Here is a 15,880-nt window from a genome sequence, read left to right as displayed (position 1 = left end):
AGGCCTCCTATGAGGGTTTAGGCCATAATCCACCACGCTGGCCAAATGCGGGTTGGCTGATGTCGCATGCCATCGAACTTTTTTTTTTTTTGATTCTCGGACATGCCGGTTTCCTCACGATGTTTTCCTTCACCGTTTTAAGCAGTGGTGATGTTATCCACATGTGCAGATAAATTGAAAAATCAAGTTATTTCCTGCACGCTCACCCCGGTCTCGAACCTCGACTTCTCGATTTTGAAGTCCGGGGTTCTCACCACTGAGCCACCACTGCTTTTTGTACTTCTATAGTAATAATAAAATAGAGGTAAGTATCCCCTACTAAAACGGTAGACCAGGATTCGATTCAACGGGGAGATCTTTTTATTAAGATCAGGATAACTGGATGGTTCAAGTGTTTATATATCAAAGTAATATTAGTTCTTCTAACGATAATGTGAGCGAAATAGTATAAACTAAATGAGTTTATAATCTATTCAAAGAGATTGCATCTTTCGAAACTTTGTAAACTTTCCAGACTATTTACAATTCAACGTATTATTGTTCAATCCCTTGCAAATAATTTTTATACTAGGTACTAAAGGTTACCTTGCGGTAGCATCACGTAATTTTGAAAGATCTCAGATAATTTCAAAATAGCTTATAAACGACTATATTAAGAGTTTTATTTAAGGATTAAGGGCACATTTTAAAACAAAACAAATATATTGCATTTGTAGTAAGGAAAGGGCTAGAAAAAAAGGCAGAAAATAAGAAGAAATCATTTATTTCTCTTCAAAATCACCTAACTTCATCGATATGGCTCCCATCTGAGAGATTATTAAAACTGAATCAAAATTACTTAACACTAAAACCATTTTCCAACTACAATTCAAACATTCTGTAACATCAAATTTTACAAGACAAAAATCTCCATTTAGACAAACAGGTTAAAATTTAATCTATTAATTGTCATCATAACAAACATTATCATTTTATCTACATTTGATTTCTCTAAAAAACTACCGTGTAGTCGGAAAGGGAAAGCTTTTAGGAATACGTGAAATTCGTTGTTTGGAAATCAAAATTAAAATTTCAAATGTTCCTAATTTAAAAATAAAATCTTACCAATAAAAAGCGCGAAAATCGAATAAATACACTTATAAAAAATCAGTTCTTCAATGTTGCCATGAGTATAATATTAGAAGATAGTAAATAAAAAATAAATATGTGAAAAATAACCTTAAGTATATAGAATATACAAATTACATCTAAATACAGATAGCATAGAAAAAAATATTGAGCATTTTTACACAAAAATGAGTGCATGGTTTTTGATAAATACATTTTTGTATAAAACGGTTAAATGTTAGATGTTTCCTGATATTCATTTTATTTCCTAAAGTTAAATGTATTATAGAATGCAGCTTATATCTTTGTTTTTTTTTATAATTTTATTGCATGATTATCAAATGTTAGAATTTCGAATATTAACATGTTTATAATCAAGGAATATTAACATTATTTATATTGTTCCAAAACGAATTGAGAATCAATTTTTATAACATTACAAAATATATAAAAAAAAATTGATAATAACTTATTGCATAATCACTTGGCTTGGTAATTATTTAATTTGAAATAATAATGAATTAAGATTAATATTTTATTCATAAAATCGTGTTGAATAACTTTGATATATATCATAATTCATTTATTCTTGCTAAAAAAAAAACAAAATTTATTAAAAAGCACTCGAAGACACTACCAGATCTAAGTATCGAATAAAAAAATTAGTTATTTACATATTTTATCTAAAAATATTACTATTATTGTATAAAATGTTTTTAATTACTAACCCCTATGAATTAAAAACAAGAATGAATCATAATATGTAATGATGAGTTAGATTTCACAATAGTGACTTCACTCATCCATTAACCAAGGTACAAAAATCATGCACTCGCATATATAATTATCTTAAAACTATAGATTATCTGTAGACAATACAAACTTCTATCGCTAAATATATTTTTGTGTTACCATTTCACGAAAATAGTATAATTGTAATGTTTTTGTGTCAGAATTGCGAATTTTCCTAAGAAGTCTTGGTTTCATATGGCAAGACTTAAATACATAAAATTAATTAAAATCTACCAAATATGTTAATCCTAGAGTAAATGAAACAAAACGTGATAATTATTTCATAAACAATTAGTACCTTATTTCAAAATATATACAACACGTATTTTTTGTGAAATGGCAACACACCCTAAAAACTAACTACCATGTAAAATAACACTGTAAAATTCTCTCTAACGAAAATTACTATACGAATTTCATCTAAAATAAAAGTCTATCGTAGAACTGACCATAATATATTTTTATTTAAATATATTTTTCTAAATGAATACAATCTAAAAGGGAGTATAAGTGGTATCAGTGTTGCAAGTTAAATTTACTTTAATATTAATTCAAAATTCAAATATAATGTAAAATTTTAGGAAAAACATGCGTTTCTACTTTTCAACTTTCATGTGGCAACACTGAGTTTATAAAAATTAAGGTTTTTCTGTTAATTAGTAATAGGTATAAACGATGTAATAATATGGCAGTGGTATAATTAAGTCGCGAAACTTGCCACAAAAAATAATTAAATTAACCCAGCATCAACTGGTGTCGTTTTGTAAATAAAAGCATAAAATTAAAATAATAAGCGTATCGAAACTAAATAATAAATTCACAATTTGTCTAAATGTAAAAGGGTTTTATACAATAGTTATAAAATACTCTATTCTAATTCTACGAAATGATCCACAATTTTTTTTTCATTTGTCCGTAAGCCGCCATGTTTAATGTCCAATTTTGGCGCGAACTTTTATTGCTAATGTCAAAATTCGTTAATTGCGTCACTTGTTATTCGTTTGGGAAAATTTGTGATGTCTTGAGTATTTGTTTGTGTCAGTTTTATCAGTTGTTTTGCTTAGTTTATCGTTTTTTCGTCTTAAAAAATCTCTATCTAGTAATATTTAATTTGACGATTTAATTTATAACGAAGTTGAAATCCGTGAGACATACATAGATGGCGAAATTATTTAATACAATGGCCCATTAATATTGACATATTCATGCATCACTATAAAATTATGTATTACAAAATCCATCTGCCCTCTTGTCAATATTTCAGTGTAATAGCTGTCAAAAACAACTAAATAATGTCCGTATCACGAACAATAGAGCACATCGCGAGTTTTGAGCACATTTTGAACTGTTCATCTTTTCAAATTTCAATAAAAGAACCAATCAGATGCGTTGTCAATCTACAACCAATCACATCAATGCTATGCTGATCGTCGATTGGCATATCCAAAATATTCGGCTACTGATCGGTCAACAGCATTCTATTTTCGAAAATCTCTGACTAATCACATCAACGCCACGCTGACCGCTGATTGGCTGTGCTCAAATCTGGCGAGTTCTTCAATAGTGACGTCATTCGGGCGGGTAACTCTGCACAAAGGAGGCGGGGAAGAGTCCCGTTCGTCCCGTCCGCTGCAATGTGCCCTTGTACCAGCCGTCGCCGCGTTTCTTGCACACCATCACTATATCGTCCACTTTCAACTCGAGCTCGTATTCAGAGTTCGGCGGGTACGGCACTATACAGCGGAATCTGTAATGTATTCATTAATTATTAAAAACTAGCTACAAACCGCGGCGCCACTCGCTATAATCTATCCGTGTATCAAATATAAAAAGCTGCTTTCACATATTAGTCTAACGAACATCGCCTCACTTTCAAACCCAAATGAAATTTGACACATGTTAGTGTCAGTGAGTGACATTTTGCAAGTTTATTTTTTTTATTTTTTCTTCTTTTTTTTCCATTTACCTCTCCTTAACTGGCTGGGAGTGGTGCCGCTCGCGGCGCGCGGCCGTCACGTCCAGCGACTGCGACTTGCGGTGCTGGCTCTGCCACGGGCCCTCCGCGCTGCCCCTGCTGTGTGCATTCATGACACAATTGCAAATAATAATAATAATTCATTATTTTATAGGTCTTACATGATTAAGGGTAACGGCGGATTGTGGTTCAAGCCCCCGTGATAAGAGGACCCGTTCCGTCTCTAGTAGTGGTACATGGTATATGATTTTCTTACATAAAACGGCAACCCAAATTCCATACAAACTACATAAAGAGAACATTATTTTAAGCTTTTTTCACGGGCTATAAGCGCCGCGACTGAATAAAATTCCGAAACGAAAATAATGTTAAATTTTATGTTATACTAGCTGCGCCCCGCGGTTTCACCCGCGTAAGTCCGTATCCCGTAGGAATATCGGGATAAAAATAGATGTTGGCCGATTCTCAGACCTACCCAATATGCTTACCAAATTTCAGAGGAATCGGTCAAGCCGTTTCGGAGGAGTATGGCAACGAAAACTGTGACACGAGAATTTTATATATATAGATATTATATATAAATACAAATTTTATGTCAAAGGTGAGATGAGGTAAATGAATAACAAATATAGCATATAAGTTAGTACAATCAGATGCAACATTCGATAAGGCAATGTCAATGTCATAATGATTAGAAAAAATTTAAAATCAAGTTATTGGCTCATTTAGTGCAGCTATCTATGATAACAAAATGCATGCGGTTAAGAAATCTAACATAAAAGGAATCCATAACATCACAAATGCCTAGTTCATACATACCGTACCATACATATAGTCGTACTTTTATTTTTAATTACTAGGAGTTTGAGTAAAATTTTAAATAAACGTATTTAATTTCCGCCCTTTTCTATTGATTTATTAATTTATACCAATGTTTTTGACACTCTCCGCCCGCCCCACACTGCTTACGCGCAATCTCACTCAAATCAGGTTGATGACGTCACACACACACACGTACACGCCTAACATTTGTGCTATGTACGTGTACAACACATCAATTGTCAACTATTTGTATGGAATTCTAGTATCGGGGATGTGATTTTTCATAACTCAGTATCAATCGAAATTCAATAAAATATTAATCGACTCCACATACATAATTAGCATGCATGAGTAAATTGATTAGTCAGCATGCATATACGAGTGCATGTGCAAACCTGTGCATGCGATGATCGTGCGGCCTTTCCTTGTGTCTGGACATCGCATTATGTCCGCCCTGGGCAGATATATGCCCGGTGGAGGCAGAAGCGTGCCCCGTAACGGCGGTCGCGTGCCCGGTTGGGGCAGACGAGTGCGCAGTGGGGGCAGACGAATGCCCGCTAGAGGCAGAGCCATGCCCGGGCAACGTGCGTAGCAATTGCGATGGGCATGAGCCCGACCTGTGTGTGTTCTACGATCTAATATGCTACGGGGTGCGCTACGGGCCTACGGGGTTCGCTACAGCTCATGATGTAAGTATATGGACCATACATATGCGGATTATAGATATAAGGAAACAACTTGGCAAATTTTACCTTTAACGATAGTGATTTTAAAAACATAACAATTATTGAATTTTCATTTTATTTACGTCCAATTAGAAGAACAATTATTCATCCCTTAAGTAAAGAAGGCGAAAAAATTACATAAATATAAAAAAAAAAATCCCAAAAAATCCGCATACGTACACGTAAAAGCAAAAACAGTGCAACAATTAGCATACATCTGGGGTGCTGATGGAGCTTCATGAATTGATATGAATGTATGGTTATATGATATGAACAAGAACACACATTAGTCCCGCGCACACCTCGTGTAAACACACAAACACAAAGACATACAATATGAACCATGTTAATAAACAGTATTATATTTTGAAACAAAAATGTCCCTATATATAAAGCTGTTTTAGTATTTATTGTAGAACATAATAGAGCGTAAAAATTTATAGTTCAATTATAAATACAAACTATTTTTTTGGGGTGCCCCTTAGGTACATAAAACCAAAAGAGTAGAAGATTCGATTACTGTGGCGGGATCACGGGTGGCCGAGAGGCTAGGCGTTGCTACGGTTTGGCAAAAAAACGCGGGTTCGAATCCCGCCTCATGATCAAATTTTTTCTATTCTTTCAAAATTTTCAAATTTTTTTCAACCACCCAATGCAGCGATTTTTTTAACTATACTCTAGTGGAACTACTTTTACATACCTTTCATTTAACGTAACTTTACAACACAAAGACATTTTATGTGTACTTTTGCCGCTATAAACATAAATTACTATTCAATTAATTCCTTCTAAAAACAAAAATCAAAAATTTTTTTTCAATAGATTTTTATTTTAATTTTAATTTTCCAACTACCCTATATATATCAAATTAATAATTTATAGTAAACCATTATATAGTTAAACATTTATAGTTCCCTATTTATTACTTACTAATTTTTTCAGGGTGTTTTTTATGTGTTTTTTAATTATTATTTTTTATGTTTATTGATCTCTCACAAGTCCACCCCCCCCCCCTACACACACACACACACATAGCATGTTTCTTTTAAATATATTTTTTTAGTTGTTTTTTCCCCCCAGTACTGACCGCACGTGCACCGCGTGCTGCGGCGGCGTGTACAGCAGCGAGGTGTTGGGCGAGTCGTCGAACACCGGGTTGTCCATGCTGTAGCCGGCGGGCGGCGGCGACTTGCACTTCTTCATCGCTGCGAGCCGCTTCATGAGGCTCACGCCCGTCGATATGGACGACTTCTCCGATTTCGCTTTGTCCTTCTGGAATTGTGGGTGGGGTTGTTTTTAGTTTTTTTTTTTTTTCTTGATTGATCGCAGTAATCTTACGAGCTATTGGATTTAATCATTCTTTCACCGTTAGATGGTTGTACAAGGTTTAGACCATTATTTTAGCTGTTAATTTTAACGTTACTTCAGCGGCTTGTGAATTAAGTGTTGACGCATAACAAGGCTAAAGACATTGCAAAATGACATTTTCCATTTATTTTTCATATCAATTTAAAGTGTTGTTTATTTATTTAATTTGAAAAAGTTAGCATTATGGACGACTTTTTCAATTTACACTTCTTAAATTATTGAGAGATAAATTTATGATTGTAAATTAGACCCGCATACAAAGATTTGGAATCATGTATAGTGTGCGTGTGCGAGATTATTCGTTGGCCTAAGGAAATATAACAAAGCAATATGAAAAGAGAAGAACAACATATAAATAAATACCTTCTCAGGACGCGGCGTGCTCTGCTGAGGTGCGGGGGAACTCCATGGATATGTTAACGGTTGAGCTGGAAAAAAATAATCGTGGATTTATTTTACTATACGTAAAACGTGTTTATAAATATTATTACGTATTTATAAATATGTTCATATATCGTTTTTTGTATAACATCCCCATTAATATGCCTAATATGGTGATTTATATATATTTCAATACCTAAAATTAAGCACACTTCCTGTACAGAAAAATTTACATACTACTAGCTGCTACCCGCGGCTTTGCTCGCGTGGTCAATGAAAATTAACAATCGTCATACATGTCACATTCAAAGTTATACAAATGCGCATTATAAAAGATTTTCCCATAGGAATGGTAGTTTACCCGGGATAAAAAACTATGTACTTTTCAGACACAAAATTCTTATAATTAAACCGTTCCGTAGAGACGCGTAAGAAGGACAAACGAACAAACACACCGTTGCATTTATAGTATAAGTTATACGATATATTTACCGTTAGTCGCTAAAGGACTGTTGGCTCTCGGTGGCGCGTCTGGCGGTGCGAGATTATTGCCACAGTTGCCACTGGAGCTCGAGGCGGGCGTGGCGTTCGTGGCATTGGTGGCGTTCGTGGCGTTAGTGGCGTTAGTTGCGTTCGTGGCGTTCATGGCGTTGCTTGTCGGCGCCACTTTCACAATGGATGACGATGGACTCGCGACGTTCTGGAAATCGAAAAAATATAAAAGCATAAATAAATGTAAATAAAAAATAATACTAACAAAAGGCTAGATCATTTATGGTAGATAAGTTAAGTTTTCTAGCCCCTTGAGGGATATGGGGCTGATACATTATACATCTGTTCCACTGATAGATTTTCTTTACGGACAAGAAGGTGCCTACTTGTATCAGCCATGTGTCCTGTCAGACTTATAGTTTTTACTGTTGGTTTTCATCGAAAAACGAAATAAATAGGCCCATGTCCTTTTCCTTACAGTTCCCAGGCCTTTCCTTTATTCCTATCGTCAATTCTTTATTATTCCGTTTCCAATATAAAGTCGGCAATCCATTTATAGAGGCGTAAGATCTGCAATCGACCTTACGGCTCTCCAAATGGACGGAGGTAGCGCTTACCATCAGGCGACCAACCAGCTCCATTGCCGACGATGAGATAAAAAAATATATGTACATACATAATAAATATTAACCTTATCATGTTTAACCCTAGTGGCCAACGGTGTGAGTGGGGCCACGTAGTTGCCGGGGAAAACTCCAGCCCGCTGCAGTCTCTCGCACCAGCCCTTGTACCAGCCGTCTCTGCATCTCTCTCTCACTGTGTACACACCTGAAATAGATATTACATACAAACTAAACTATAGAATAAAGATTTTTATGGGTCGTCACGATATGTTACGTTAGTTGTTACGACGCCAATTATTGACAAATTCGTAGAAATGCATATTATCCTGTAGCCTTTGACCGCAGCTTCGCCCGCATGGTCATAATAAATTTTCATGGTACAAACTTTCATTCCCTATTTAATCCCTTTGGGAGTAGCATTCATCAAAATCCTTTCTTAACAGATGCCTACGTCATAACATCTATCCGCATGTCAAACTTCAGCCCGATCGGTTCAGTGGTTTTGGCTGTGCGTTGATAGATCCTTGACACCTTTGAGTTATATATATTTAGAATATTGTACCTCCTTTCTTCAACTCGAGCTCATCCGGCTTCTGCGGCTTGTACGGATAGAGTGCCACATAGGCCGCCGGCAGAGGGCGCTCGTTGCTGCGCGACCGGCGTCGTCGTCTCTCTCTCTCCCTCTCCCGCTCCCGCTCGCGCTCGCGCTCCGGCCTATCTCGCTCTCTGTCTGGCGTGTGGTCCAGCAGACTGGTCGCTAGGATCTCGGCGGAGTGACTATAAAAGTGGGGGGAGGTGAATACATCGATATTTCCTACTTTAATATTTGTCTGAAATATTTATATATTTTATTAAAGTTTTATACAATGTAGACACTTAACTTTTGTCGAGTTCAGGATACCTAAAAAGTTACAATCTAACGAGTATGTATTTAAAAATCACAAAAAAGGTATTTAAAATAACTAAATATTAATAAATCTTTATAGCATCTTATTAATTTGTATACAATTTCTCTATTATATCTCTCTGGCCCCCTTGCAATGTATAACCTGTGTTAACATAGCAAGCACAAAGCCGCAAAAAAAAACAATTATGAAACTGAAGATCATTCACAACTAATGTTAATATTAAACGTAATAAAATAACATACCGATTTTGCGTATGATTCCCTTGCAAATGCGACGACGGAGTCAAACTGTGTCTCTTCTCTCTATGATGATGGTCCCTATGCGCTCTTGTGACCATATAGTTACTGTCTTTACTATGAGACGGAGACAACGCCGCTTGCAATCCCAGGCCGAAATTCAGTATCGAATCCGGTCCACTCGATCGTATATTCTTAGACGTACACGGAAGGCTCGTAGGTTCATTGTTGCTTGCGATTTCTTGGCACTCGCCTTGATTCTGCGAAGCGCTGGACGCGGTGGACGCATTCAATTTCGGACTCTCCGACGGCAAGCTGACATTCAAGGACGTGTTTGTGGCCGTCGAGCTCTCGTTCAAGCTGAGAACGCCCATCGACGTATTGACATCTTGGTTCTCTTGCGTCTCCTCTTGCGCGATAACCGTCGTATTCCTCTCTGTGTTGTTGTCCGGCGAGCTCGGCAAGCTGGGCTCGGCGCTTTCGCACGTGCTCGTGTTCGAGCTCGTGTTGGGCGTGGTCGTCGAGCACGGCGTGTTCATGCTCGAACTCGAGTCGGAGCTGATGTTCGAGTTGAAACCGGTGGTGACTGGGAAGTGTTCATGCGCCCTCACGTTCTGGTAGGTCGCGTCGAGTTTCGTCGAGTAGTTGTCGAATTTGGTCCTAACTCGATCGTAGTTCTCGCCGATGCGCGACACGCTCTGCACGCCGATCGCTTTGTGCGAGTTAGTGAAGTCTATGATGTCGAGGAGGTTTTTTGTCTGTGCGCGTTCCATGATGTTTCGCTGCATGGGGACGTGTTGTGTGTCCGCCCAACCGGTTGGCGCCAATATTTGCGAGGGCTGGGCCAATATTGGCGCGTTGGCGTGGAACGTTGGCTGCGATTGGCTCATCGTGGCCATGTTCTGGTAGTTGCCTTGCGCGGATGACGGTGTGGATATGGACATTTGCTGGTATCGGTGAGGATGCTGAAAATTTATAAGAACATTAATGCAAATTAAATATATAATATACAAATTTTGATTTTAAAGTAACAATTGCGTACATAATGCTTTATTTTTATAAATTAAATTATTCGAAAATCTATTCCCAAAACCTTTATACTGTAACACCTATAGTATTTAAAATTTGCCATAGAAATTACATGTAATGGAAATGAACATATAAAACTATGAACAAAATATCTTGTGTAAGCTAATTACGTTGTTTAAACAAGTGAATGTGCTAGCGTTGCAAAATTAACAACTTAAATTGCTTTGATATTCGCAGATTTCAACACAATATTCTTTTGTGAATTCTTGCATTGAATATAACTTATACATGTCTTTAAACGGATCAAATATTAACCTGAGTATGTCTATGGTCGGAGTGTCCCGGCCTCGCGTGGTCCGGTATCGGTGGGACGGGACGATTCACTGGAGTACTGGAAACAGAAAGTGTTCTGTTCTTACCATTGTATTATAAATGGGAAAGTGTCTGTTTCTTTCGTTCTATCACTTTGGAACGAAGCGATTTCTAAAATAATTTTACTGTGATATAGCAGCGAATTAATTTAATCCGCATAGTCAAACGAAATTTGCATGGAAATGAAATACTTCAGCACGCTAAAAAATAGTCTATGTTACTCGCTAGTTCGAACTATCTTCAGACACTACAATCATATCATAAAATCGACGTGAAAGAAACAAACACACAAACACATTTTCGCATTCATAACATCAGTTACGTTACTAAAATATTTACATTCCACAACTCACGGATTAACAAAATTTGTTTATTAGTCTCACTATACCTGTTCATAAGCTGCCTCGCTGCTTGGTTCAACTCAACGAAGGCAATGGGGAAGATACCCACGCGCTGGTCGAGCCGGCCCTCGGCCCAGTTCTCATCGACGCGACGGTGCACTGTTATAATTGCTCCTGAAATTATAATAATGTACAAATATTCAATGTATGATACATAAAAATTTTCCACAACAAAGGTAATCGATACCAACATTAAAAGAATCGCATCAATCCATTGAATTGACACTGAGTTGCCAAGTAACAAACTAAAAAAAATGCAGTCAAAATGAGCAACAGCAAAGCAGCTACGCTTTTGGGATTGTCGGTTTTTAAATTAAACCCCACTTATGGTTACTGTGAGGATGAACTTACATGATATTAATATAAATATTTTTGTGTCTACTTTCTATTACAATTTACATAAGTCTATGAAGTGTTTTTATAACATTATTTCTTGTTCTTTTAATGTTAATATAACTCACAAAGACATTTCTATATATTACTAGCTGCACCCGGCAAACGCTGTTCTGCCTTACTCTTATCGTTTAGTGGTATGAAAAATAGATGTTAGCCGATTCTCAGACCTACCCAATATGCTTACCAAATTTCAGAGGAATCGGTCAAGCCGTTTCGGAGGAGTATAGAGACTAACATTGTGACACGAGAATTTTATATATAAGACTAGCTGCGCCCCGCGGTTTCACCCGCGTAAGTCCGTATCCCGTAGGAATATCGGGATAAAAAATAGATGTTGGCCGATTCTCAGACCTACCCAATATGCTTACCAAATTTCAGAGGAATCGGTCAAGCCGTTTCGGAGGAGTATGGCAACGAAAACTGTGACACGAGAATTTTATATATTAGAAGAAGAGATATTAGTTCATATATTTCCAAACCGGTGGTAAATGTTACTTGAATAAATAAATGTTTGAATTCGAGATTGAGTTTGACAATACCTTTATCAAAAGCGAGACAGCCTTCCTCATCGGGCGCGGACATTCGGAAGTCGTACAATGCTTTGCACAGCGCAGTGGCCACTGGCAGCGGTACTACCACCTGGAAACGAATGAAATACATTTTATATTTACATGATTTATTACTTAATAATTATTTTCTGTTCGCCCGGGCTTGGCCCATGGTACATATATAGCCTATGTCACTCAGTGAAATTGCAGCTTTCTAATGGTGAAAGAATTTTTAAAATCGGTCCAGTGGTATTTGCGTAAAAACGTTACAAATTCTTTAAGAGTACTTTTTCCATACAAAATTTCCTCTCTACAATAACCCTCGAAAAAGTTTCCTCTTTATAATAAGTGTAGACAAAAAAGATCACCAACATCCTTGATACTACTCCACTTTCTACAATGGGACCAAACAACAACAATTCTCTATCAGACCCAAAAAGAATCCACTCAATCGATCGAAGACACAAGTTACACAAAAATATTGTTCAATTGAGATCCTCCGTTATTGGATTGAAAACATAATTATATTTAATTTTTAGTTTTATAACATTGAATTGCTTTATAAATTATGTTGAGAAATTTTGAAAGAATAGAAATTCGATTACTGTGGCGGGATCTCGGGTGGCCGAGAGGCTAGGCGTTGCTACGGATTGGTTAAATACCGCGGGTTCGATTCCCGCCTCGTGTCAAATTTTTTCTATTCTTTCAAAATTTCGCAACATAATTATAGTTGTAGAGAACCTTATTTAGGTATTCTAGACGATTACTATATACTACAAAAGAGAAAGTGAAGTCGAATTTTAATAATGAAATGTTGAATTGATAGCAATACCTGTACATATGAGATAGGGAAGATACCACTCCTTCCAGAACATTCTCCATGATACCAGAACGGATCCAATTTCTTCTGGAACAATACTGTTTCACCCTTCTTGAACGAAAGGTCGCTGCAATCAAAATATAACAAATAAGAGATAAAACGATTTTTACGATAATATATTTGCAGACACTTTCATAAGTAGAATTTCACGTTAGTGCATCTTTTTTGTAAGTGCAGAGTAAGTGATTAAATCAATTAAATTCAACAAATGGCCCTGATGCATCCCTTCGCTGCAATTTTTTTATATGAATATATAAAACTACTAGCTTTCCGGCCGCGGAATCACCCCGTCTGCTCAGAAGAGAAGAACATTCAAACAAACAAACACACTTACGCATTCATAAAATTAGTATGCATGTATAATGATATTAAAATTACACATAATATTATAAACCGATAAAATTCTGAATGTATTCATTGTAGCAAACAAACTATTTTAACTATAACACTAATAACATACCCAGGTTCTTTAGATATGTAGTCGTACATCGCTCTGCCGTGCGGCATCTGCTTATCTGATCGAGACGTCTGCTGTGTCAGCTGATTCTGGAACATTCGAGACTGAAAATTATCATCAAATGTATGGTAATGGGTGAACTTTAAATGGACATAGACATTAACCGGTACTAAATTAAAAGTATCTACAATAAGAAAACAAGAATTGTTGTGCGTATGAAAGTTTTCAAGCATTATTTAGGTTCTTGTACTTATAGTAATGAATATTTAACAATTTTTTTTATAATCGTCATTTTCATGACAACTATTAAAACACTTGTATATAATCTTATGTAACTAAATTTTTAATTTAAATTTAAGCGGACTATCTTATAATCTACTAGCTGCGCCCCGCGTTTTATCCCGCGTAAGTCCGTATCCCGTATCCCTGTCTTCCCCAAAATTTCATTGCAATCGGTTCAGTAGTTTTTACGTGAAAGAGCAACAAACGCACACACATCCTTACAAACTTTCGCATTTATAATATTATATAGTAGCATTTATAATTTATAATATTAGTAAGATAGTAGGATATAGTAGGATAGGAAGTAGGATATGTTCGTACTTCTTGTTGCCTGGTAAAATATTGTAGGGCAGTCAAACCCTAATTACGCGTCACTATGTAACGGAGTACATTCATTGAGATTTTGTCTAGTTGTTCGTACGTTATTACTTTTGTTCAAAGTAATAATTAAAGGTACAAACATTATAAAAACAAAAAACAAACCGTCTTCAAACTGTTTGAACGATACCAAATTTTAATGGTATCACATGGTAGGCACCAGCTTTTAAATAAAATAATCATAAAAATCGGTTCATTCAGTAAAAAGTACAGTCGAATTGATAATCTCCATATCTCCATTTTTTTGAAGTAGGTTGATAAAGGGCAAACCCACACTATCTACATATATCATGTGTACCATACCTGACCATGGCCGGTCCTCACGCGTTGCGCGCTGACCTTCCTCGGCGCCGAGTTCTTCATGCCCTCCAGGATCCTCATGAGGAGCACATTTGGAGGCAGCTCCTCCACCTTCGCCTCCACCAGGACCCGGCATTCGGGACATCGCAGCTCCTTGTGGGACTCGACGATTACCTGGAAAGTGGTTGGTTTTCAATGCAGTTTGTTTGTTTTTCTTACACGTCGGAACGGAGCGATTTTATGATTTTTATGTCTGACGTAAACTACTCTTTACCACGGTCAATCTACTCATTCCTCCACGGGAATTTCCATGGACCCCATGGGTGTGTATCAAGTTGTAGTGTAAAGGTATAGTTATCAAAATCGGCACAGGATTTTGGAAAAGGAAGAGGAAAAGCTGTCGCTTTGGGCGCCAGAGAGAAGCGGGGCCGAAATACTAAATGCGAAAGAAATCATAATTACTTATAGCACGTCTTTAATTATTTAACAATATGAAAAATATACATAAATGATCAATATCAACTGGTGTAAAATATTATTTTTTAATCGATAAATTCACACGTATTCTGTATACATAAGCACAGTAAATATTATAGTTCTCTATTTATTGAGTAAAATGGTGTATTCGATTCGATATTGATACTGTAAGTTAATATTATCACGTATATATCCAACTTTTTCATAATTTGTATTTAATATAAATCCAATTCATTCAGCAATATCTATAAAATATTAATATTAACACGGTAATCAATGTGTGGTGTACTTCAAACGTAAGTGGTAATCAAACGTGAGATAATACATAGTTTATTGAATTTCGATAAGGGTGTTTATAAACGAGCATTGCATTATCATAACGCTAACACTCTGAAACGTCACCGCGGTTACGTACTCTTTTTAAGTAGACGAGAAAGTATATCGATATGACAAACAGATGTAGACATAGCTACTAAAACAATAATAACTGTGGTCATAAAATACATCTAAGTAATTAATGGGTACGTCTACCCGACACTTCAATCACCCACACGAAAGCTACCCTACTCTCCACTCTCCAGTCGGCAATGCTTTCCTAATCATTTACCCCCTAAAATGCGGGCAGCGCATTCGCATAGGCACTGCCTCTGCAAATGTTCATGGGCGGTGATGATCGCTTGGTAAACGAACCACCAGCTCATTTGCCCGCTCTGATATAAAAAAAACAGAAATCTAACACCAACTAATGTCCCAGCCTACATACGAACAACAACATTGGCACGATTTTTGCGTTTCCCGTCACCGGTCGCCTAGACGGATGTAATTTACGACTGCCGCTCGGTGATGCTACCGACTTCCACGGTACACAGTTATGCTATCAGCTTGTGAATATTGTCTTATGTTCATATAAAATCACCGTTTCTACAAACAG

General features: G+C 36.6%; 1 protein-coding gene across 5 annotated transcripts in view; it reads right to left on the bottom strand.

The window, feature by feature from the left end:
• Positions 1–2,346: 2,346 nt before the first annotated feature.
• LOC119837386 (E3 ubiquitin-protein ligase SH3RF1) overlaps positions 2,347–15,880 on the bottom strand; it is a 28,582-nt gene continuing 15,048 nt past the window's right edge. The window contains exons 3-18 of one of the 5 annotated variants that reach the window (XR_005288141.1): positions 14,476–14,646; positions 13,516–13,616; positions 13,008–13,122; positions 12,167–12,266; positions 11,219–11,345; positions 10,774–10,849; positions 9,436–10,394; positions 8,848–9,062; positions 8,354–8,490; positions 7,663–7,870; positions 7,153–7,217; positions 6,509–6,693; positions 5,092–5,313; positions 3,866–3,973; positions 3,382–3,646; positions 2,347–3,349 (exon numbers count right to left, since the gene is read on the bottom strand). Coding sequence is in view for 4 of the 5 variants with exons in the window: in XM_038362954.1 (XP_038218882.1) it covers positions 3,469–3,646; positions 3,866–3,973; positions 5,092–5,313; positions 6,509–6,693; positions 7,153–7,217; positions 7,663–7,870; positions 8,354–8,490; positions 8,848–9,062; positions 9,436–10,394; positions 10,774–10,849; positions 11,219–11,345; positions 12,167–12,266; positions 13,008–13,122; positions 13,516–13,616; positions 14,476–14,646 (2,967 nt within the window). In the remaining variant the exon portion in view is untranslated. Of the gene's footprint in view, positions 3,647–3,865; positions 3,974–5,091; positions 5,314–6,508; positions 6,694–7,152; positions 7,218–7,662; positions 7,871–8,353; positions 8,491–8,847; positions 9,063–9,435; positions 10,395–10,773; positions 10,850–11,218; positions 11,346–12,166; positions 12,267–13,007; positions 13,123–13,515; positions 13,617–14,475; positions 14,647–15,880 lie in introns of all 5 variants that reach the window. The other 4 variants (XM_038362954.1, XM_038362955.1, XM_038362956.1 and 1 more) reach the window with 4 other exon arrangements.

This window comes from Zerene cesonia, chromosome 27 (genome assembly GCF_012273895.1).
Source record: "Zerene cesonia ecotype Mississippi chromosome 27, Zerene_cesonia_1.1, whole genome shotgun sequence".
Classification (NCBI taxonomy): Eukaryota; Metazoa; Arthropoda; class Insecta; order Lepidoptera; family Pieridae; genus Zerene; species Zerene cesonia.
The sequence above is the reverse complement of the archived record's forward strand: the minus strand, read 5'-3'. Positions and strand labels throughout refer to the sequence as shown.